The sequence below is a fragment of the Hippocampus comes genome, unplaced genomic scaffold (genome assembly GCF_001891065.2).
Source record: "Hippocampus comes isolate QL1 unplaced genomic scaffold, H_comes_QL1_v1.1 scaffold20, whole genome shotgun sequence".
NCBI classification, from domain to species: Eukaryota; Metazoa; Chordata; class Actinopteri; order Syngnathiformes; family Syngnathidae; genus Hippocampus; species Hippocampus comes.
Window position 1 is genome coordinate 433,866 of NW_017805462.1, and position 23,549 is coordinate 457,414.

At 46.1% G+C, this 23,549-nt stretch overlaps 2 protein-coding genes across 3 annotated transcripts; one reads left to right on the forward strand and one right to left on the reverse strand.

The window, feature by feature from the left end:
* Nucleotides 1-159: 159 nt before the first annotated feature.
* On the reverse strand, nucleotides 160-6,612 carry LOC109518918 (transcriptional activator Myb-like). The gene is made up of 10 exons (XM_019875096.1): nucleotides 6,398-6,612; nucleotides 5,770-5,830; nucleotides 5,332-5,428; nucleotides 4,287-4,370; nucleotides 3,977-4,197; nucleotides 3,658-3,883; nucleotides 3,295-3,396; nucleotides 2,967-3,068; nucleotides 2,640-2,870; nucleotides 160-795 (listed from the first exon to the last, which is right to left on the reverse strand). The coding sequence occupies exons 2-10, from the start codon at nucleotides 5,793-5,795 to the stop codon at nucleotides 760-762; spliced, it is 1,125 nt and encodes a 374-aa protein (XP_019730655.1). The 5' UTR covers nucleotides 5,796-5,830; nucleotides 6,398-6,612; the 3' UTR covers nucleotides 160-759.
* A 3,289-nt stretch (nucleotides 6,613-9,901) lies between these two features.
* On the forward strand, nucleotides 9,902-23,542 carry wdr33 (WD repeat domain 33). 2 transcript variants are annotated; one of them, XM_019875037.1, is made up of 21 exons: nucleotides 9,902-10,119; nucleotides 11,238-11,460; nucleotides 14,782-14,850; nucleotides 14,966-15,070; nucleotides 15,183-15,278; nucleotides 16,039-16,190; nucleotides 17,828-17,925; nucleotides 18,514-18,640; nucleotides 19,052-19,206; nucleotides 19,333-19,411; nucleotides 19,490-19,600; nucleotides 19,889-19,983; nucleotides 20,329-20,415; nucleotides 20,507-20,643; nucleotides 20,752-20,907; nucleotides 20,976-21,503; nucleotides 21,591-21,648; nucleotides 22,447-22,738; nucleotides 22,803-22,930; nucleotides 23,008-23,187; nucleotides 23,288-23,542. In XM_019875037.1, the coding sequence occupies exons 2-21, from the start codon at nucleotides 11,257-11,259 to the stop codon at nucleotides 23,407-23,409; spliced, it is 2,979 nt and encodes a 992-aa protein (XP_019730596.1). In that variant the 5' UTR covers nucleotides 9,902-10,119; nucleotides 11,238-11,256; the 3' UTR covers nucleotides 23,410-23,542. The 2 variants fall into 2 exon arrangements, with proteins under 2 accessions (XP_019730596.1, XP_019730597.1); XM_019875038.1 differs by having other exon boundaries at nucleotides 20,979-21,503.
* The last annotated feature ends 7 nt before the right edge of the window (nucleotides 23,543-23,549 follow it).

Consider the following 23,549-nt stretch of genomic DNA (forward strand, 5'->3'; position numbering starts at 1 on the left):
TTTTTTTTTTTTTTTTTTTTTGAGGAGCACGGGGGTCTTTTTATTAGGAAATTTTTGATACAAAACAAGTTTTGACTTTTTCATTAAATCCTTATAAGTGCACTTTAAAGTGAAATAAGAGGGAATAAGAAGGGAAATAATAAACAATACATCAATCAGTTTGTTCTCATTCACATTCATGAATCAGCAAGTACCCCATTCCCAAAAATTTCATCAGGTGACGGGATCGTATTTGTGCGCTTCTGAAAATGCTCAAGTAGTTCAAAGGAGAAAAAAAAGAAGAATGAAGAAACCAATCAACAGCAGGAAAATATGTCAAAGCAATAAACTTCCTTCTGTTTGAGGTTCATGAATCAATAAATCTCAGTCAAATCAGCTTGTGATGAGGTCACCTTACTCAATAAAATCTTGACGTTAAAAGGACGTGCGGCTTCATTTGAAATCAATTTCAAGTTTAAAGTGTTGAAATACAATCAATGTCCTTCATATTCATCGTTAAAAGCAGATTAAAATATATTCAAAGTGACGTGTGTGAATTCAAATCGAAGTTGTGATGTTCCTGCCCAAGAAATCAATCAATCAGATAAAACACGCAATGAACATTCCACTTTTCCTTTTCAGATAAAACCACAGTTCAGGACAAGCACATATATATATATATATATATACGTACATACATAAATTCCTACTTATGCACCCGCTCAAATCCAGATGGGACTAAATTTGTAAATGATGACAAGTCGATGTGATTACGAAGCTTCATGTTGATTCACAGGCTTCACCCATTGCATTTCTCTGCAAACAAGAAAGCAAAAAGAATCACCAACCCATTGAGAAATCATCTTGTTTTTGATGCTTCTTGAATTCAGGACAAAGTTGATTTGAGCTCCAGTCACAAAAAGGGTCCCGCCATTGTTTTATCGTTTGCAGCTTTGATCTTTTGTCTTTGTGTGATGCAAAGGGGAAAAAAAGTTCCTGTTGTCATAGAGCCATCATTTTTTTGTTGTTGTTCTTTGTTTTATGTTGGCAGTGTGAGCTGGGCTGCCGTTTATAATCGTTTGGAAGCCAGATTTTATTTATTTTTTCAACAGCTGAGCATCGGGCTGCACTTGTTATCATTCGTAAACCTCCCAGAGTTATTTTTCCGGTGATGAATTCAATGTCTTAGGATGGACTCAACTCAACTGTATTTATTGAGCACTTTCAGACAGCCATCGCTGCATACAAAGTGCTGTACATGGAGCAACTAACATATACAACAGTAAAGCAACAAATCGGGAACAAAGACGGTAGAAAGCACTGACGGTGCTTTGTCATGTTATGGAGGCAGCTTCCATTCTTCTGTCCCCCCCCAATCCCATGACTCGAAATTCCCACCGTGGATCGAGTAACTAAGCAGGGTCCAGATGTAACTTTTTTTTTTTTTTTTTTTTTTACTAAATGCGCTAAGGAGTGGCACCCAAATTTCGTTGTATGTAATACAATGACAATAAAGGTGATTCTGATTTTTTTTATTTTATTTTATTTTTTTTACTAGAAAAACAGTGGCCCCAAATGTAACATTTTAGGGAAACCGCTCCACTCATTTTCAGTATACGGTATTACTGGGAAATGGGGTGAGGTGTGGAGGAGAAATACATTCAAGATTTTTTTTTTTTTTTTTAAATCAGCAAATTTCCTTTTTTGTTGTTGTTCTTTGTTTTATGTTGGCAGTGTGAGCTGGGCTGCCGTTTATAATCGTTTGGAAGCCAGATTTTATTTATTTTTTCAACAGCTGAGCATCGGGCTGCACTTGTTATCATTCGTAAACCTCCCAGAGTTATTTTTCCGGTGATGAATTCAATGTCTTAGGATGGACTCAACTCAACTGTATTTATTGAGCACTTTCAGACAGCCATCGCTGCATACAAAGTGCTGTACATGGAGCAACTAACATATACAACAGTAAAGCAACAAATCGGGAACAAAGACGGTAGAAAGCACTGACGGTGCTTTGTCATGTTATGGAGGCAGCTTCCATTCTTCTGTCCCCCCCCAATCCCATGACTCGAAATTCCCACCGTGGATCGAGTAACTAAGCAGGGTCCAGATGTAACTTTTTTTTTTTTTTTTTTTTTTACTAAATGCACTAAGGAGTGGCACCCAAATTTCGTTGTATGTAATACAATGACAATAAAGGTGATTCTGATTTTTTTTATTTTATTTTATTTTTTTTACTAGAAAAACAGTGGCCCCAAATGTAACATTTTAGGGAAACCGCTCCACTCATTTTCAGTATACGGTATTACTGGGAAATGGGGTGAGGTGTGGAGGAGAAATACATTCAAGATTTTTTTTTTTTTTTTTAAATCAGCAAATTTACTGGTCACATCGGTTCAAGTAGAAAAAAAAAAAGACTGACACTGTCTCAAATTTAAGGAGCAAAAGGCCACCATTTAGGGGCAGTCTTGAGCCCCGCATAAAATCATATGAGGACAAAGAACAATTGGGTCCATTTCTACGGCGGCTCGCTTGGCAATCCCCACCATCTTTTCACGGTTTTCCCAATTCCACCAGCTGAAGTCCCGTCTTGTTTTATTTCAAATCCGGCTGTGAGGTTCCCCCCGTTTTGTGTTTTTGTGGGTGCGCACGGTGTTCACCTCAAAGGGTTCGCTTTTGATCCTCAGTGTTTCGCCGACGTCGGTGCCATCCACAGGCTGCAGGCACCACCACACTTCCTGTCCCACCAGCGGGAAGCACAGGAACTCGCCGTCATCCGCGGCCATCGCAGCCGCGCGGCCTTGCGAGAACCGGGGCGCCCCCGCCTGATTCGCGCCGCCCACCAGACATTCTTCCTCAAAGGAAGTGTCCGCACCGCCAAGACTCAACAGCTGGACGCAAAGGAACAGTTGCTATAATTGTATTATTGTCCACGTTTTATATTGTTCATTTTAGGCTCAATCGCCATAGACGATACGATGGTTCACCTCGGAGCGAGACATCAGGGCTGCTCGGTCCTTATGTTCGGCGCTGTGGGAGGGGCTCCACTCGCTCAGCATGTTGAGAATATCGCTGCTCATCGGATGATCCTGAAAGGCAAAACACATCACGGTACTCGGTCGGGCCGGCCAGGTCTCAACACGACCACAAGCACTCTCCGCCACGAGCAAACTGTGCAAACCAACGGGTCAAGAAATAACGTTTGGACCAAGTGGATTCTTCTCAAAAGACGGGCAGTACATCGGTCCGCGTTTATGAGAAATGACAATTCACACGCGGCATGAAGAATGCGCGGCGGCGCCGATAAGAGCTTACCTCCGAGCGAGACAATATGGCGGCTCGGTCCTTGTGCTCGCCGCTGTGGGCGGGGCTCCAGTCCGTCAGTATATTGAGGATCTCGCTGCTCATCAGGTGTTCCTGGAGTGCAAACGTGACATCATCACAGGGTCCTGCCACTTCTCCATGCCACCCTCAATTTTTTAAACTAGAGTCAAAGAGTCAAAGGTTTTGCCCTAAATTCATATTTTCATTGCTGTAAGCATCAAAAGCGGAAAAAAAAGAAGTGATTTCATTCATCATATATTTTCCTGATGAATCGGCCAAATAATCCGTCATTGGAAATGTTTTCTGAATTGGCTTGGTTAGCCATTCATCATTCCCTGAGTGTGGCGTGTACACCTTGGCCGCCGCGTCCGCCTTGAAGGCCACCTGTCCGGCGGAGGAAGACGAGGAGGAGGAGGAGGAGGAGGAGGCGGAGTCGGAGGAGCTGGATGACGAGGAGCTGGACGAGGTGGTGCGGTGCAGGCCTGAGTCGGGGTGCCGCCGGAGGATCTGGCGAGGTCCCTCCTTCTGCACTTTTCTCTTCAGGGTGGAGTTCCAGCGGTTCTTGATGGCGTTGTCGGGCCTGGGGAGACGCACACGGCAGGCGGTGGTAGGTCGGGCAGCGGCCCGGGCCGGGGCGGGGCCAGGCCGGGCCACACCGCACCGGGCCACCTACCTCCCGGGCAACAGCTTGGAAATGTTGGCCCAGCGGTTGCCCAGCACACGCTGCGCCTGGCAGATGATGCGGTCCTCCTCAGGCGTCCAGCGGCTCTTGATGACTTTTGGGTTGAGGTGGTTCAGCCAGCGCTCGCGGCACTGCTTGCCGTTGCGGCTGCGCATGTGCTTGGCGATCAGCGACCAATGCTTCTTGCCGAACTTGCGCACCAACTCCACCACCTGCCACACGTCACCATCACGCAGAGGCCTGGCCCGCCCAGCCAGCCGGCCGGCCGGCCAGCCCAGCCGGCCGCAAGGCGCACACTCACCCGCTCGTCCTCCTCCAGCGTCCACGGGCCTTTCACCGGCTCCACGCACTTCTCCTGCGCCCACTCGGCCACCGAGCCCTCGCCCTGACCACGTCCAAGTCTGCGTTATTATCGTCGTTCGAAAGAGTTTTGATCGTTGAGCGAATGCTGAAGAGCTCGTTCCGGACATGTGGTGGATAGAAAAACTCTACACACCCCCTGGTCCGCGACAGATTTTTGCGTGGTCAAAAAAAAATGTTGTGTGTGGAATTTCTTTGATCCACTACATTGCAAAGGATTCACAAAAGAGTGATTTTATTTTCCAGTTTTATTTAAAAAAAAAAAAAAGATAAAACTCCACACAACCCTGGTCAAATGCCAGAGTTCTGTGATATCAAAATTGAGCCACCTGATCTATAAAATGTGCAACTCGACCGAGAAAATAAAACTATTTTCAGGACGGGTGGTTGCACAATTATACACGCCCACAAGTGGGGATCTAGCTGCCAATCACAGTGAAGCTCACGTCCACCTGCGAACATCTGCCAACCTTTCAAGTGCCTCTGATAGAATTTAGCCCAAATAAGGTCCGTCTGTCCAAGTGGTCGGTTCCAATTGATTGATCTTGCCTCGGTTTTCACATCACAAAATGTTACCTTTTGAACAGGGCTCCATCTACTTTTTAGATCTCCTGGACACAGAAGTATCACAACATTGCCACATTTTCCCAATTATATTCCCAAATTCAAGAGCTTCAATGTATTTCACCCCTCTTTGCCATTTCTTGACCAATTCATTCCAAATTCAAAATCTTTGGCACCTTATTTGTCACCTTCCTCAAATTCTTGATTGTGGTCCAAAAATTTGGGATGCATTTTACAAACGTATCACAATAATTTCAAATCAGTTTTTGTTCCTCCTCAGTCACACCATAAACATTTGTCCCATTTCAAGTCATTCTCCAGCATTTCGGTTAGGCGACAGCTCTTCGGCATTCACGCAACAGAAATCGCAACTGTCAGTAGGCCTTATCGTCATTGCGAAGTAAACGAGTGAGCATACTTGCCTCCTCCTCTTTTACCCATTGCGACTTGACTTGAGCCACTCTGGAAAATCGTCCGCGCTCATCTTTGACCGGCGAGCAGCAGCAACAACGCTTGGCGCTGACACACGGCAACACAACACGACAAAACACAACACTTAATTATGACCAAAAAATGTGTCTTTGTTCATCTATTTATGCCAGCCATGTATCATGACAGGCAGGCGGGACAATGAAATGCTCTTCCACGAACGAGATGGCTGAATTTTCTGTTGCCATTCATGCGACAATAACGGCAACATCTCAAACTAAACACAAAAGCCAAATTTCACACTGAGTCCATTTGGGACTACACCAAGACAACATTGTCATTGTTTGGGTGTACATTTTGTTTTAGGGCCCATTTAATTTATGTGGCGTGTGTGTGTGTGCTTGTGTGTGTGTGTATGTGTGACGTCTGACCCGGATCTGTGGCTTCGGCTGCTCATCGCACGGCTGGTGGCAATGTTCCAACCACGCCTGCCTGCAACCCATATAAAAACACAAACAAGATGAACATGTTCGAAAAAAGTAGAAGGACATCAACAGGCTTGCCTTCCATGTCAATGCCGACACACAGATGTCTTCTGTTTGTCATTCATCATTCATGTCGCGGCATCTTGGTGCCAAGGAAGCCACATCTGCTCATTTTTTGTTGAGAAGCTTCATTTATTTAGTGATCGGCAACTGGGCCCCTAAAAAAAGGCTTTTTGGTTGCTTTCGAATGCCACAAGATGGCGCAAAGCATGGCATGTGTAAATGAAGCTCCTCTCCTTGCTTTAACATAGTTCCTTGGCACCAAGGTGGCGCAAAAGCAGTACTGTCATATTAGACAGCCTTACCTGCCCCAATTAAAGGCAAATAATAAAAGACATATTTCACACAGATGAACTTTTGACAGTAAAAGTGTGCTAATAATCACAGGCAGAACAGACTTTGGATGGAAAAAAAGATGACAACTGATTTGCATCCTGTGAAAGTGTTCAAAGAAATTGATTGCCGAGAGCCATTACAAGGAAGTGACGTAGGGATGTTTGATGATTGAACTCACCTGAAAGTCGGGAGGCTAAGCTAAAATAAGCTAAGCTAAGTTTTGCGCAAACGATCTAAGCTAAGCTTTCGTTAGCCGCTCCGAGCGATCGCAGTGGCATTACGCAACGTGGAAGCTCAAAACTGCAACTGACGTTGCCGGTCCGTCCGCCGCCGCCGCCGAGCGTCCAACGGCTGACCCTCCAACCGCCGCCCGATCAAAGAGCCGCTCGCCCATTGGCCCCCCATCGCCGCTGACGTCACTCTTTATATGTCACCTTAGCTTTGTGACAAAATTGCTGGGTAAAAACTTTTTGTTTTTCATCTCCAAACGACATGTAGTGATACATATCAATAGGAAATTGTGCAACATATGAAATACTAAGCAGTCACTTCATTAGGAACACCATGTCACAACATCCAAAAGTAAATCATATTCAATGGATTTTCATTTTATTCACTTGATTCGGATCCCCATTAGCTTTGGTTGACGCCATCGTTATAGTCTTCCTGGAGTCCGCATCTCCCATTGCCCTCTTTACACTGCAGCATACTGTCAAAACACACACACACACACACACACACACACACACACACACACACACACACACACCATTTATATGTGATACATTTAGTCGGCTACAGAACCCAGTTCAAATTGACATGATTTCCTTGGCGATCACACGCATGAGCGAACGTCATCCAAATGAATGTCAACTAATCCAATATTGTTACATTTATCGAAAAATGTAAGTGGGTCTCATGGTCACGGGTGAAAATGACCATTATTATTGACAACAGGGCAGGTAGCATCAAGTGACAACTGGCTGGCTGGATATGAACTGGATAGGCTTCCAACGGGGATTTGTTCTTTTCTTGACCGATGAGGCCCCGTTGTCAATGTAGTCCAGGGTTCTCCAGACAGAATTGGATTCTTCAAACGTAGACTCGGGTAAGGATTGACCAAAAGGTTTTATTCATATAAAAAAGTGCAAGAACGACAAAGTCCAACAAAGGATGTCGGTTACAATAAACTGGGAAATCACACGATGAACTAAAAACGCATGCAAAGTGAAGGACAAATAAAATGTACTTGTCATAAAAGGAAAAGAAAACTCAAAGCACGTAGAACACAAACCAAGACTATAATTATCAACCAAAACATTACTCACACAGAACAAAGAAAATACGAGGCGAGAAACTACAAGGCATGATAAACATTAAGCACCTATAGAATTCAAGCCCTTGGATACCAAGTCATGAGCAAGACAAATTTTCCAACAGAAGAAGTGTGCATGGTGTGGCGTTTTAAAGGCAGTAGGTTACAAGACCAATTCCGTGTCAAGTGCGGCTCGTGAGGAAACGCCCGCTCTCCAGCTGAAGACTGAAGAAATAAAACAAACAGGACAGGACACGGCTCCTCTCAGCTTGTGTGTGTTCACTTTAAGTTAAGGAATTGAGTGGTAATTCGGGGGATCCAACAAATATGCAATTTCACTTAATTGGTCTGAGCTGTAGCTCACTATACCTGTTTTATCTTTGTTCTCCTATTCATACCAGCGACGTATAGTAACAGGCAAAAACATGGAAATGCTTTTCCATCACACAGCGCTCGGGTCAATCAACTTGTTGCCATTCATACCGGAAAAGTTACACAGGGGCACATTTAACACTCCGTATATAATGAGATAAAATTACGATAATGTTATTTCACTCTATGTGCATTTGAGGATAATTTTGTCTGCCGAGACTTTTTTCTCAGTCAACGTGTCTTCCTTTCCACATTCTGTTTCTGTCATGACTGTGTGGCCAAATCCTTAAACCCACTTACTGATGACACAAGGTGACGACGTCCTCATGTTTACACTCACATGTGTGCGCACACATGTGTTACACTCATATGCCATGAGTTGCATGAGGTCCATGTGTACTTGTGATACATGGACTGCATTCTGCCATGTCTTACATGTCTTTCACGGTCTTTTATACGCAATGTTATACCATACCATAATGTTTTATGGTATGTTTAGTGTATACTTGTGTACTTGCACATATAACACAAGTACAAGTACTTGTGTTATATCTCTTACAGTACATTCTGTAACATGTTATGTAATGCATTATGTTTTGTATGTCTTATTTACACTTGTTCATTCCAGGTTGTTTAGGCAAAACCATGAATCTTGAATTTTTAACAGTAACAAAGGAGGAAAAGAAGAAAAATGGAAAAAAGAGCGACAGGCTACATTAATTTCCTTGACAATTACACTGCTCAACAACTTTTTACGACATTTTTTTTAATCACCGATGCAAGTCATTTTTTTCTCGATTTATTTTTTTCCCCCGATTCCGAGCTACCCACATTTCTCCTCGAGCATATCAGGTTTTGATATCACAACTACTACTACTACTACTACTAATAATAATAATAATAATAACAACAACAACAACCATTATAATTTATGTAATGTGGTAATTGTTTTGTTATGTTATATAGTGCTAGGTTCAGAAACAGGGAACAGGTGGATTTTTTCCCCCCTCAACGTCATAGGTATGAATTACAATGCATGGTAAAATCTGTGCTTCATACGATTTTATAGGTTAAACTTCCAAATAAAAAACTGAAACTCTCGCAAAAACATGCTGTATTAGAAAAAAAAAGTAAGCATCAGTGTAAATACATTTATGGACACATGGTCTGAGTCAAATTTGGAGTTGACCGAGTTATTGTTTGAAAACCTCCACCCATATATTTTCCACACCTATGCGAGGTCGAATTACGAATTACGGGGGCAGGGAAGCCCAGACTGCCTTTTCCGTAGCCGCTTCATCCAACTTTTCCCGGGGAATAACTGTGCAATTGAGTTGTCCTCGGGGCCTCCTCCCGGGTGGAACCTGCCCTGAACACCTCAGCATGGTAGGGAGGCATCCAGGTCGTGTCTACATCCCCGGAGGCAACTTCAGGACCATCAAGGTCCCTGCCTTTGGCCGCCCCCTAGCTCAATGTGCACCCGATCTCTTTGCTCCTCCCACAGGTCGTAAATCCACTGAAAAGTGTTTGTATACCTCTGAATGAATATTCATCAAAGCTTCACGTTTTAATATGTGATTAATTTACGAGATTTAAAATGATAATCTGCTTCAATTCAACCCGCCCGAAGACAGGTGGGATAGGCTCCAGCACACCTGCGGCCCTTGAGAGGATAAGCGGATTAGAAAATGGATGGATGGATGGATGGATGGATGGATTCCAAATGAGTGACGATGTTCTGATGTTGTTTTCCACAGGACGGCGTATCTTTTTATAAGTATTTTCCAAATCTGAAATAAAATAAATGAGTCACACATTCAGGTTCTGTTTAAGAGTTTTGTGACAAACCTTTCTTATCATTAATATTATTATTATTGATATTATTGATAATTTTTTTTAACTGACAAAGACAGATTTCACTCAGTCTGCGTCAAGCGGTTTCATGACGTGATGACGACATCGTGCGTAAGGACGTAGCGCGCTCGGCTGGGGGCGGGGCATACGCATGGACGCGACGACGTCACGCTCCATGTTTGCGCCGCCGCCGTTGCCGCTCGTGTTAGCTGCCGGCTAAAGCGGCAGTAAGTGGACCCCGAGTGGGCTCATTCGATTCGGATCTGTGGTGTTGAGTTGCGAGAGAAGCTCGGCGGGAGTAGCCCGCAGCTGGTGCCCGCTCGCTTGCCTGCGAGCTCAGCTTGCCGCGGAGACTTTGGGTGAGTGACGAGTAGCCTTCGAGGCGGCGGGCCGCCGTTAGCCACGCTGCTAGCAAACGGGACAAAACAAGCCAGAGAAAACACGCACTCGCTCTCATTCTGTCGGAGCCGAAGCAGGTGCTAAACGTTCACAACACGCCTTTCACTCTTTTGGACGGCAGCGGTTCGCTTTTACTCACACTGAGCTTGTTTTCACGAGTGAGCCGCTCATGCTAACCGCTTTAGCTACTAGCTAGCTGGTGAGACGCAATGCTATCATTGAGGCTCACGAACAAATTGTAGCAACATCAACGCATGTAAGTGGGATTTTATTCATTTAATTGATCGTCCTTTTACTTAAACGTGTTGAATGTAAGCGTCACCGGTGAAGCGAATCCTGACGTTTATGCACTGTTTTCTCTGTTTACAAGTGTGTTTGACGTAGAAGTGCAATCACTTCACAACTAATCAATCATCAATTTAATTGACAACCACGATTTGTTAAACGATTGATTGTGTTGAGTTGATGTCGTTTTGGACATTTTCCATATCCTCTGGTGGTGGTTTGAATCTGATCTTGCTAAATATTCTTCGGACCTTACGTCATCAACCTGCAGCACAAATAGGGATTCCGATCACCTGTTTTCCCCTGTTTGACCACGTGACGTTCACAACTGTCGCTTGGATCGTTGTGACGTTAATATCGGGCGCCAGCAGAGTTTCTGTCGAGGATGACTTAACCCAAGTCGGATTTATTGATTAAAAATAATTTTTCCTAAAGTGTCAGTTGCTGGCATCCACAGTCTTCATGAGTACCCAGTACATTGAAATAAAGCCAGTTTGATACAATACCCGGTATCGGTACGTGCATGTCCCTGGTGTGCTTCTCAGGGAAGCTCTTTCTCGAATGGTTCAAAATAAGATCGTGCAGGTCAGAATTCCAAGGGGCATCTCAAATGTTGAAAAGTTGTCAGTTGCTTGCTGCACACCATCTACTGCAATCGCAAAACTGGAACTTTGTAAGGGCAGTGGAATAGTTCATGCATATCAGTCTTCAGAAATACACTGGATGAAAGGCGTCTTTTACAGTTTTGCATGCAATATTTATGGATGTCTGGTAACGTTCCCTCTTGACGCAGGTCCGTCAGGCGTGTCAACATGGCGACTGACGTGAGCTCGCCGCAGCGCTTCTTCCACATGCCGCGCTTCCAGCACCAAGCGCCGCGGCAGGTGTTCTACAAGCGGCCCGACTTCGCTCAGCAGCAGGCTATGCAGCAGCTCACCTTCGACGGCAAGCGCATGCGCAAGGCAGTCAACCGCAAGACCATCGATTATAACCCCTCTGTCATCAGATACCTGCAGGTAGGTACAGACGGCCCACGTGTCACCACCTGTTGACTAGGGACATAGGGCCTGTCCGTTATGGATTTTTGGGGGGGCTGGTGCCAGCCCCGATATTTAGAAGGGAAAAATACTGACTCCTGCTTACTTGGCTGATGAATTTAGAAATTATATAACATTAACAGTGGCCTGATGGTCTGGAACCACCACTTGACTCCCATTCCCTGAAGCATCGCCTGACACCCTTGGTGCATTTTGCCAACGGAGACTGCGTGCATATCTGTTTGATCTATGAGCAGATGTGGAATGATAAATACTGTCAGTTACTGTTGTCAAACAGTATGGGGAATTGGGTCTCCAATTATCAAGCAATGATTGTCTCAAAATGGGGAAACGTTTTTGTTGTGTGTGTGAATCAAAAGTGGGCTATTCACACTTTGACCACTCGTGTCATGTAAACCAGCAGATGCTTGAAGCTGAGTATTTGTGACCTGCCATAGCATAACGTGTTACAATGACCCAAATTTTTAAAATGTGGTTTTGGCATAATCAAAAAGCGAAGGGTCTAGGCTTTCCAATCAGTACAACAGTATCAAGAATTGCGCCATGACGTTTCATCTCAAGAGATAACACAATTTAAAGTTGGGTGGTCTGGCAGTGTCGGATTTTCAGAATTAGTAGTAAATGGACTTGTAAATTGACGCTAACATTTTTACAAAAACGCTTCACTTGTCCTTCGAAACCAGTGTGTTAGAGTAGCCAGACAACCACGAAATTTGCCTCAGAAGCTCAGGACACACTGGGGGGATAATTCAGTGTAATTTTCAGCCCTGAAATACTGAGTTTCATTCAACTTTGAAACAAGGTAGTTTACCTTGAACAGCACGAATTCAGGAACACATACGTCAATGGGAGAAGTATGTAGAATCCGTAAACTCTGGTTAAAACGGCCTAAAATTCTGCCAGGGGGGCCGTAGCAATTCACATACACCTGCGAGAAAAAGCATGTGAACCCTTAGGCTAATGAGCTAATTGGAGTCCGAAGTCAGCAACCTGTAGTCCAATCAGTGAGATGAGATTGAAGGTGTTGGGCAAAGCTGCCCTGCCCTATTAAAAAAACACCAGTTTGGAGTTTGCTCTTCTCAAGACATATTGTCTGATGTGAACCATGCCCTGCGCAAAGGAGATCTCAGAAGACAGACGATTAAGGATTGTTGACATGCATAAAGCTGGGAAGGGTTACAAAAGTATCTCTAGAAGCCTTGAAAGCCATCAGTCCACATTGAGACAAATTGTCAATAAATGGAAAAAGTTCAGGACTGTTGCTACTCTATCTAACTAGGAGTGGCCCTCCTGTAATGATGACTGCAAGAGTACAGCGCAGAATGCTCAGAGAGGTGAAGAAGAATCCTAGTGTGTCAGCTAAATAGACTAAAAAATCTCTGGCACATGCCAACATCTCTGTGGACGAATCTACAATATGCAAAAACACTGAACAAAAATGCAGTTCATGGTAGGACACCATGGTGGAGGCCACTGCTGTCGAAAAAAAAACCATTGCTGCACGTTTGAAGTTTAAAAAAGATCACCTGGATGCTCCATATCACAAAATATTATGTGGACAGATGAAACCAAACTCGAGTTGTTTGGAAGGAACACACAACACTGCAGAAAAAAAAGACGCTGTACACCAACATCAAAACCTCATCCCACCTGTCAAGTATGGTGTAGGGGGTAACATGGTTTGGGGCTGCTCTGCTTCCTCAGGGCCTGGACAGGTTGCTATCATCAAAGGAAAAATTAATTCCTTAGTTTACCAAGCCATTTTGCAGTAGAACTTAAGGCCATCTCTCCGCCAATTGAAGCTCAACAGAAGATGGGAGATGACCCAAAGAACACACGTAAAGCGGAATGGTTCACAATTCCTCCTGACCGTTGTGCAGGTCTGATCTGCAACTACGGGAAACATTTGGTTGAAGTTGTTGCTGCCAAAAGAGGTTCATTTACTTTGTCCACCATGCACTGTGAATGTTTACACGGTGTGTTCAGAAAAATACATGAGAACATATTATTTGTGTGGTGTTAGTTCAAGCAGCCTGTGTTTGTCTATTGTTGTGACATGGGGGGCGTAAGAGCTCTCGACTGCTCTTGAACAAGTATTTGTGACATTTGGCGTTGAGCGCAGGAGATAGCGGCAGCAGTTCGTCTGGCAAAGTGACAAGCGTTGCATGCATTTCATTTTTGAACAAAATACTGCAGTTCCACTTCACGTTGGATGACCTCCGTCTCATCGCGTGTACCGTGTCTATTCATGAAGTAGTTTGTGCGTTGGTGGTGTTTTGGTTTTTTGTTTTTTTCCACTCGGAAAAGGATGTGTACTTGTAGTCCCCGATGGAAAGGAGGAGGTCTTTAAAACAAAATCATGTGACTTTACCATCGCCAAATCACAAGGCTTCCATCCTTCGATCTAGTGGTTGGGATGTTGAAAATTCGATGGGATTTTGTATTCCCCAAAGGCTGAAATAATAATCAAATATTTTGCTGCCCGAAGACTTTGTACAGTTAGTAGTGTTAAAAGTTTTCGTCAATTGTTCTGAAATGTCCTAAATGTATTTTTTATTTAATCATAAGTATCCATTGTGGTAATTGATTGAAGTTGTTGGGGTATTTTATGTGGGTAAAGTACCCAAGTCGAAATTTTGGTATTATGACACCACTGTACCAAATACATGCACATCCGTGGCTGAGTTATGGTTTCATTTTGAATTTCTTCTTGGCAGCGCGTGTTGGCGTAGCGACTGACTTGACTTGTTTTGCTGACTGGGGGTTCCCAGTTCAAATTTTATATTGCCATCGTAAACTGTTGCCACCAACATCAACACCACAACATCCTGAAATCATTCTCTGGCACTTAACAAGGATGCTAAAAAAAACACGAACTACACTGACACATTGTGTAATACGACAGTGGAGAGTATGGGTATTTTTTAAGCTGCTGTCTTGATTGCCCGTACTTGCGCTCATTTTGGCCACTGAGACAACACGCTTCAGTATTTCATTCACAGGCAGGCCTACGTAGATAATTAGGAATTTTGTGAAGTATTTTTATAAACCAGGGCCAATGCCGTTTCTGGCAGAGCCACCACAACTTGGTCGGGCTACTCAAAAAAATGCTTGTTCGACACTGTATGATAAATAAAATACTTTATCCGACAGACATGGTGCACTTGTCACATTCACATGTAGGATCATTGAGAAAAGACAGTTGATAGCATCAAGTGGGTTCACAAAAAAAAGTAATTACACTAACTGACGTTATTTAACTCGTGTTTTTGTGCACAGAATCGTCAGTGGCAACGAGACCATCGCGACCTGCGAGCCATCCAACCCGATGCCGGATGCTACAATGACGTGAGCCTTGGTTCCTCTCCTCCTTCTCAAACTCTTTCCTCCTCTTCTGTCATCCTTGTCTCCTTCCTCATCCTCTCTCAAGCAGCGTGACTTGACGTGCGTTTGTGTCCCACAGTTGGTCCCCCCTATCGGAATGCTGAACAATCCCATGAATGCCGTCACCACCAAATTTGTGCGCACATCCACCAACAAAGTCAAATGCCCCGTCTTTGTCATCCGGGTGAGTTTGTGACACGTGCTTGGCTACTTCTTGTGCGGCCTGTCAGATTGGCGCTCGACAGACGAGGGGGGATTTTTACATGGATTTGTTTTGTGTGCGCGGATACATGCAGTGGACTCCTGAGGGGCGTCGGCTGGTGACGGGAGCGTCCAGTGGGGAGTTCACGTTGTGGAACGGACTGACGTTCAACTTTGAGACCATTCTCCAGGTGAACACACGTCAGCGCTCGTCGAATGACGAAACTACAACAAACCCCCCCAAAAGTTGAAATACCATTCATCTGTTCCAGCCCCCCCCCCCCAAAAAAGTTCTAAAAAAATGGCACTCCCTAATATGTCACTTTAGAAAAACATACTGTAATAACATCATTCAATAGAATTTAAAAAGATCCCAACGGTTAACCACACTTTTGTTTCGAATGAACGTTGTGCTGCTCATTTTTGTGTGCACACCGTGGCCACCAGGGGGCAATATAAGAGACATTTTCAGTATATACATACCGACATACGTAACATATGTAGAGTGTACTGGAGGCTTGGCTTCTCTCTTAGTTTCTCCAACCGACACTGATATTCACTCTTTGCAGAGGATAAAGAATATATGCCAGCAAGTACTGTTCAGTGGTCGGTCTTCATGTGTTCTACGAACATTTGTGAAGTGAGTTGAGAAAAGTGCCACCACGGAACGCCCGCAGCTCATGTTTAAACTTGCAAGTAAAAGCAAAAAAACAAAAAAAGCTGTCAAGGGGGCACTTATCAAGACACCAGCAAGTCGGGTCTTCATGTGCATCTCAAAGTGCCAACTTCAACTAACTAACTAACTTAATTGATGATTAAGAGAGGTATCTGTGAATTTGCCAGCACGTGGGGGTTCACTGTAGATCCATTTTTTTTTTTTTTTTTTAATCGCAAATAGTTGAGTTGTCGTCATGTCGGCTCATTGCGGGTCTTGGCGTTTTGTGACCTCAGGCCCACGACAGTCCGGTGCGCGCCATGACGTGGTCCCACAACGACATGTGGATGCTAACGGCGGACCACGGCGGCTACGTCAAGTACTGGCAGTCCAACATGAACAACGTTAAGATGTTCCAGGCGCACAAGGAGGCCGTGAGAGAAGCCAGGTTTACACCCAATCTCCACTTTTCCCTACTTGACCTTCTCTCATGTCTTGTTGATGTGTGTGCTAATAAAGTGGCGTCAATAAAGGCCAGACTGGCACTCTGTCAGCGATCAATAAAGTTTATCACATTTGACACTTCCTGTGTATGACCGCCACCTAGCTGCAAGGGCGTGCACTTTCTCCCAGCCGGCTAGTCCACGCCAAAGTCACTCACTTATTCCTACATCCTGTTCCACATTTCAGTGCTCCAATACAGTTCTAAACCCAGACCTGAACTGAGTCCTTAGTCTTGAACTCCGGCCCTAATCCTGATCTCAGTCCTCAAACCCTACCATAGACACAAACGCAGAAATTGGACAATCCTGGTTTCAGTTGTTACATAAAACAGTCCTCAACCTAGACCTGAACTTGGGCCGGAAACTTGATCTCAGTCCCAAACCTTTAATGGAGACTTAAACTTTGAACTCAGTCCTAGACCTGATTTCATTCCCGAACACAGACCTGAACTTTGATATCAGACCTGATCCGTCAACCCAGAAGTGAACTCAGTACTCAACCTAGACACAAGTGGTGCTCCGGTTGATCGGCCACCGATCATGATTGGCCGATTTCCGCGGAAAACTCCGTGATCTGCATTTGTCGATGAATGTCTTTCATTGCAGACCACAAAAAGCAATCACCCGCCGCTGGTGCTTTGTAGCCTGCAGCCAACACGGGGCCAACCTGTGTGCAGTGTAGCGCCCCCTTCACTTAACACGGCACACAAGCCACTAAATGAATCGTATGTCTGTACATTTTCTGCTCTGTCAGTTTCAAATCATGTCTTGATTTTGTCTAATAAAAGGAATGCTACTTTGGATAGGAAAAAAGAATCGGATTCATTAAGCACTCAAAATAATGGACGTATTAACGGATGATTGAAATCATGCTTTGTGAGCAGCACAGAAATAGAAAGATGTGCACGATCTACTAAACTTGGACTTGACCTTTGAGCTATTCCTGAAGGTGTAAAATGTGACAGACAGGTTGTGAGTGTGGGAAAGCTGGGCAGGACTTGAGGATGACTTGACATATGTGTTGTTGTCTTTGTAAGTTTGCGCAAGAAGCAGCTGATGAGAAAATTGCGAAACATTTCTTCTACACATTTCTTACGTGTGTATAGTTAGGCCTTGGTGGAGGTCTTCTGTACTTTGGAGTGATGATTGATTGACCTGCGCCCCCCTCCCCCCACCCCCACTGTTCAAAGACGTGCCGACACCGCGCGGACGTGTTTTTAAAGTTGGCGTCCAGCAGGGGGAGACATTGAGTCTAGGCCAGCATGCCCAAGATTATCTAGGACCTTTTGAGTGACAGCTTCCTCACAACACTGTCAAAAGTATTTCAAAGTCCAAAATAAAGTTTCCCGTGAAAATGCAGTGATGAATTTGAAGCCAATAAAAGTCGAATTAACATTTGGAGTTGTGTTGTCATGTGGACGTGTGGTGGTCACCATGGAAACCAATGTTATGCTGCCATGTTACTCTGAACCCTCAAGCAGTCCTCGATTCATCAACCCCGGTGGTGGAAGCCGGTGTCCTCTCGCGCCGCGACCTGTCACTTCCTGTGTGTGACATGTCACTTCCTGTGTGTCCTCTCTAGTTTCTCGCCTACTGATAGTAAGTTTGCCACCTGCTCGGACGATGGCACCGTTAGGATTTGGGACTTCCAGCGATGCCATGAGGAGCGTATCCTTCGAGGTAGTAGACCCCCCTACCCCCAATCCCCATGCACCTTGCTTTCGGTTCTATTTAATTATTACCTTTTACCCTGTGTGATGCTTCGACCCGCTAGCTAGTTTCTTCCACTTATGGAAAAAGCCAATGACATTTTTGGTTTTACTGTGCTATGTCGCAGAAATTGTGAAATCAATTGATGGGTACTGTAAATATGGCGAAGTGTGTCTGTGTCTGTGGTGGGAGGGTCCATTTTTTGGGGGGTTATATCGCCAATAGATAAATTTGTCCCAAAAATTGGCTTCAAATGAGAGTAAAGTTTAACAAATTGGACTTAAAAAAAAACCCCGTTATTTATTTCAATTTTGTTTGCTTGGTCTCTGCTACTCGGGGAAGCCCCCCTGCGATTGTCTGACAAGTTTCAATTCAAATTCACCACCAGTAGGCTCATACGGACCAAACTTTGCAAGGGCTTCCAACTCAACTTGTCCTGTCCCAAAAAGTCAACTGAAATTGCACAAAACTCCACCAGGATGGGAGAGACTTATGTTGCTCGTAACACAAAGAATGAAATTGAAATATTTTTGTTTTGTTTTTTGTGTGTGTGTGCAGGTCACGGTGCTGATGTGAAGTGCGTGGACTGGCACCCCACTAAAGGTCTGGTGGTGTCCGGCAGTAAAGACAGTCAGCAGCCAATCAAATTCTGGGACCCAAAGACCGGACAGAGTCTGGCAACCCTGTGAGTGAAAACTGGGCCTTCCTGTTCGGCACACTACGCAAGTTTGTTCTGTTATGGTTTATTTTGCTATGATTGGTGTTTTTTTTTTCCTGAACTCACCATGTTTAGTGTGTAATATTGACCAATCCTGCGCACAAGACTGAAAGAATCTCTCGAAGTGCTGTCTTGACAGAAGCCCACGAGGCTATCCCTCTATGTGTTCACTTGACTTTTTTTTTTTTTTTTTTGTATCTGAAGTCGTTACAAGGTGGGCGGAAAAAAAGAAATACTGATGACCTCATCCCAAATGAGTTTTTCTCCAAAGGTTCTTAGTCTGGTCGCTGGCATACATAGATGAACAGAGACGCTTTATTTGTAGTACATAATCATTATTGGAGTGATTGAGCAATGCGTGACCTTCAACCCCCTCAGCCACGCCCACAAGAACACGGTGATGGAGGTGAAGTGGAACAGTAACGGCAACTGGTTGCTGACGGCGTCGCGCGACCACCTCTGCAAACTATTTGACATCCGCAACCTGAAGGACGAGCTGCAGGTGTTCCGAGGACATAAGAAGGAAGCCACCGGTGAGCCAACGCACAGATCACCTGTCCTAAACCTTTTCCCAAAGTCCGCCTCGTCATCCTAACAGAATCGCAATCACAATGCCAATGAAGCAGACTGACGCTTTCCTTTTTCTTGCGCGTCCTCAGCCGTGGCCTGGCATCCCATCCACGAAGGGCTGTTTGCCAGCGGAGGTTCCGATGGTTCTTTGCTTTTCTGGAACGCGGGGTAGGGAACATGCCAGGGATTCCCAGCCAGCTTTTATTGTGAAAGTTTCAACGTGCATTTTGTGCGTGCGTGTTTCAGGGTGGAGAAGGAAGTGGGAGGCATGGAGATGGCGCACGAGGGGATGATTTGGAGTTTGGCCTGGCACCCACTCGGTCACATCCTCTGTTCGGGATCCAATGACCACACCAGGTAGCACTTACTATATGGCTGCAACACACAAACTACATGGGTGGAACATGGTTGCTCAAAAACTACACATGTAGTGATATGTAGACTTTTCTGATATTTTGCATTTTGTGCACATTTCTTTGATCGTCCGTAATGTATATAATTCGCCACTCGTTTCATGTGTGCAACCTGGCCGAAATCTTCGACACTAGTGTCACATGACTACAACATAACATACCCACAACGAACATGCTGACTGCACGTGTGCAACCACAGGCCGAAAGTGACTCTATGCTCCGTGTTTGTTAGCAAATTCTGGACCAGGAATCGTCCTGGCGACAAAATGAGGGACCGCTACAACCTCAATCTTCTACCTGGCATGTCGGAGGACGGTGTGGAGTACGGTCAGTAATGTAGCGTCACCAAGTGGATGACACACGTGCACACACGGAACCAGTCGCTTGTTTGTTAACTCGGACAAAGAAGAACGTTGTTCACCAATGTGACTAAGCTGCTTGTTTCTCGGCATGGATGGGGGAGGGGAAACGTTTCTTAGCATGTTTGCTGGTCTGGCTACCACTTGTTAGCATTCTGGCTAACGTGGCTAATGTAGTATGTGGATTAGCACTATCCCCACATTGAAAGAATAATCGTTTATTCAAATAATCATGAGTCGGAGCTGTAAAAATGAGTAGTTAGCGGTGGTGTAGCTGTGGTCTCATATGTGCGTGTCTGTGTGGTGATGACAGATGACATGGAGCCAAACAGCATGGCCGCCATCCCTGGAATGGGAATTCCCGAGCAGCTGAAGATCGCCATGGAGCAGGAGCAGAGTCGTAAGTTCTCTTTGTGGAATATGTCAAGTGTTTGTATTCAACAAAGCAAAGCAAAAAATTTAAGAAAGCAAACGCGCCGCATTGTGTCCAGACAAGGAGGCGGGGCCGGAGGAAATGTCCATCCCCGGACTTGACTGGGGTATGGAGGAGGTGATGGGCAAGGACAACAAAAGGGTCCCGCAGAAGAAAGTCCCCTACGCCAAACCCATCCCAGCACAGTTCCAGCAGGTCAGCTTGTGCTTGTCTCAATCGCACATTTCGTTCACACCAGTCAGTCGGTCGCAACTTAAACGTTGCCATATTCTGAATCTGGAAACCTCGGCCCCTTTTCCTCAGGCCTGGGCGGAAAATAAAGTTCCTTCCATGCCCCCTTCTGGGGACGGCCCCAAAGAACGCAAGGTGGAGCCCAAAGTGGACGGCAAGAAGAAAAGTCAGGTGGAGCTGGAGCAAGAAATGGCGGCGCTGCAGTATACTAACCCCAAGCTGCTGGAGGTGAGTGACGTGGGTGGCGGGGCGCACGTGCATGTGCCATGTACTGATTGGCCCCTGTCTTTCTGCAGCAGATGAAGATGGAGCGCATTAACCAGAAGAGCTCGGACGGCCCCCAGCAGGGACCGTGCCCCATGCCCCCCTTCTCAGGCCCCGCCGGGCAGCAGAACTTTGCTCCTCCGCAGTCCAACAACATGGGCCCCCCACCTTTAGGGCCCTCTTTCATGTCTCCCGCTCAGATGGGTGCTTCGTCTGGGCACGGGCAGGGCATGATGGGCCCGCCGGACATGCAGAGACACCCCGCCACTTCCAGGAACATGAGCACTCAAGGACCTCACAACATGGGGCCCGGAGCCAGAGGAATGCCAGGCCCTCACGGGGGCATGATGGGGCCCCCCGCTAGAGGGATGGGGCCACGGGACCTGCAGGGCCCTCTGCCTCAGGGAGGCATGATGCAGCCGCCATCTCAAGGAAACATGATGGGACCTCAGGGGGGGATGATGGGACACCCATCCAGGACACATAATAACTTTGGGATGGGGGGGATGCACGGACCTCTGCCAAGTAACATGCAGGCGCCCCCCTACATGCAGCACCAGGTGAGCGAGTGGCACATCGTGTCGCCACGCGTGAGATGTGTTGCTCTGGCGTGTTCCACCTGACCCCGTGCTCTTTGGTGCTTACAGGCTCCGACTTCGGGGCCCCCCATGCACGGGAGGGGTCAGCAGGGCCCCAACAACAAAGGTGAGCCGTGTGCTTTGGGCTCGTCGAGGCTTGCAAAACTTAAAAAAAAAAATATGGATTTTTGAATTTTCAGATCCATGACATGCGCAAAATGGCTTTATCTGTGTTCGTTTGTTTTCAATCAATGTATTGTCATTTACTTTATTTGTTAAATGTATTTGATTCCATAGAAGAAAAGCCAGGCATTTGTTTTCATTAATATGCCCGCCTGGAATGAAAAGAAGCAGAGAGAGGATAAAACCTGATCCTTGCTGACACTTGGATCAGGAAATAGCAACTTTTCACATTGAAATGCGTTGATACGTCCATTATAATCGGGGGTGCCTGCAAGAGGTGCACAGATGTAGTGAAAATAGTCCTGTGTGTACCAGATTCGATTAATCCCATGTGCATTTGTCTTTCAAACGTTTTGCAGTCCAGTAATAGTAGGCAGGGCTGTGAGTCCACTTCAAGTCAAGTCAAAGGGAATTCAGCAGCCTTGATTGCTTGTTAGGGTTAACTTCAGAATAAAAGACCAGTGAAGGCGTCCATGTCCAGTGTTACTTGGCAATGTTTTATTTTGAAGTTGGCATCGCGACATCACAGTGTGAGCAAGCGAGAGATTGCTGGCTTAACTTGACTCTCTCGCAAACCGGTGTCGTCGGTGGTTGAATGCAGCGACTCGTCGGCGGTGTCGCTGCGTATTCTTTTTCACGCTCCATCAAAATATGTCTCTCAAGTTTAAACCTTGCATGCTTTTTTTTTTGTAATCAAGCATACTGAGTGACGATGCTAAAGTTGCATCTTGCTCTTCCTCAGACCCCCGGGGGCCGGCCCCCAACCACCACATGGGACCTTCGGATCGCCAAGGTGCAGTAGGGCACGAGCACTTCTGGGGGGATGGACAGCATAAACCGCAGGACTTTGACGGGGGCCAGGACTTCCACGGCCGAGGGGAGGAGGCCTGGAGACCTGGACCTGTCTTTCCGGGGGCGGCGGGTCATCGAGTCGGGGCGGGTCCCCGAGGAGGCGTGGTGGTGGCGGCCAACTGGGGTCCCGATGACCGGCCCCCCCGAGACACGGGAGACTTCAGAGGCCGGCGAGATGACAGGTGAGCCACACTAATTTTCCGTTACAGATTGGAACCCAAAGCGCTGAAAAAGTCAATGATTCAGGTTCAGGGGAGGTCCGGGACGGCCCGGAGGTCGAGTCTACCCTGAAGAGTATGGAGCCCAGGAGGAGGGCTTTGACGCCCCCGAAGACCTGAGGGGCTGGCCCAGAGGTGGGCCCCCACCTCGAGGAAGTACGGTCACACTTTTGATTTGGTTATCGGGGTCCCTGCCGACTTTGTGTGCTTACTGTGCTGTGGGATGTGTTGAGGTCATGACGGCTACCGTGATGGACCCCCAATACACGATGGCGCGTCCGCGGCAGGCCGTGAGCGGTCGATGTCTCTGCAGGGGATGGACATGGCGTCGCTGCCACCACGGAAAAGACCCTGGCAGGACGGCCCAGGAACGGCTGACCTCAGAGAACGAGATGGACCGGGCTTAGACGCAGGTCACTTTTGATTGACGTTTGCTTGACTAACGCTTGAATTGAAATCAAGGGTCATAAGGTTTTAAAGAATAACAAGGCCTGCGTGTCCGCCGGCCCACAGGTCGACCTCAGCGGGACGATGGCTACGGCCCGCCTGTGCGGGGAGCGCGGGGCGGCTGGGGGCCCAGTCTCAGAAGAGGAGGGCCCCCCATGCGCAGCGCGCCAAGGGGCCGCGGCCGCTAGACGACATGATCATGGGACTTCATCGGCTGCCAATTTTTTCTTGTCGTTTTTGTTTTCTTTTTGTAAGAAATTTCTATGTTTTGTCTTTTCACTGACTGGACAATAAACACCGACGTGGAAGCTTTGAATCTTGCTCAATG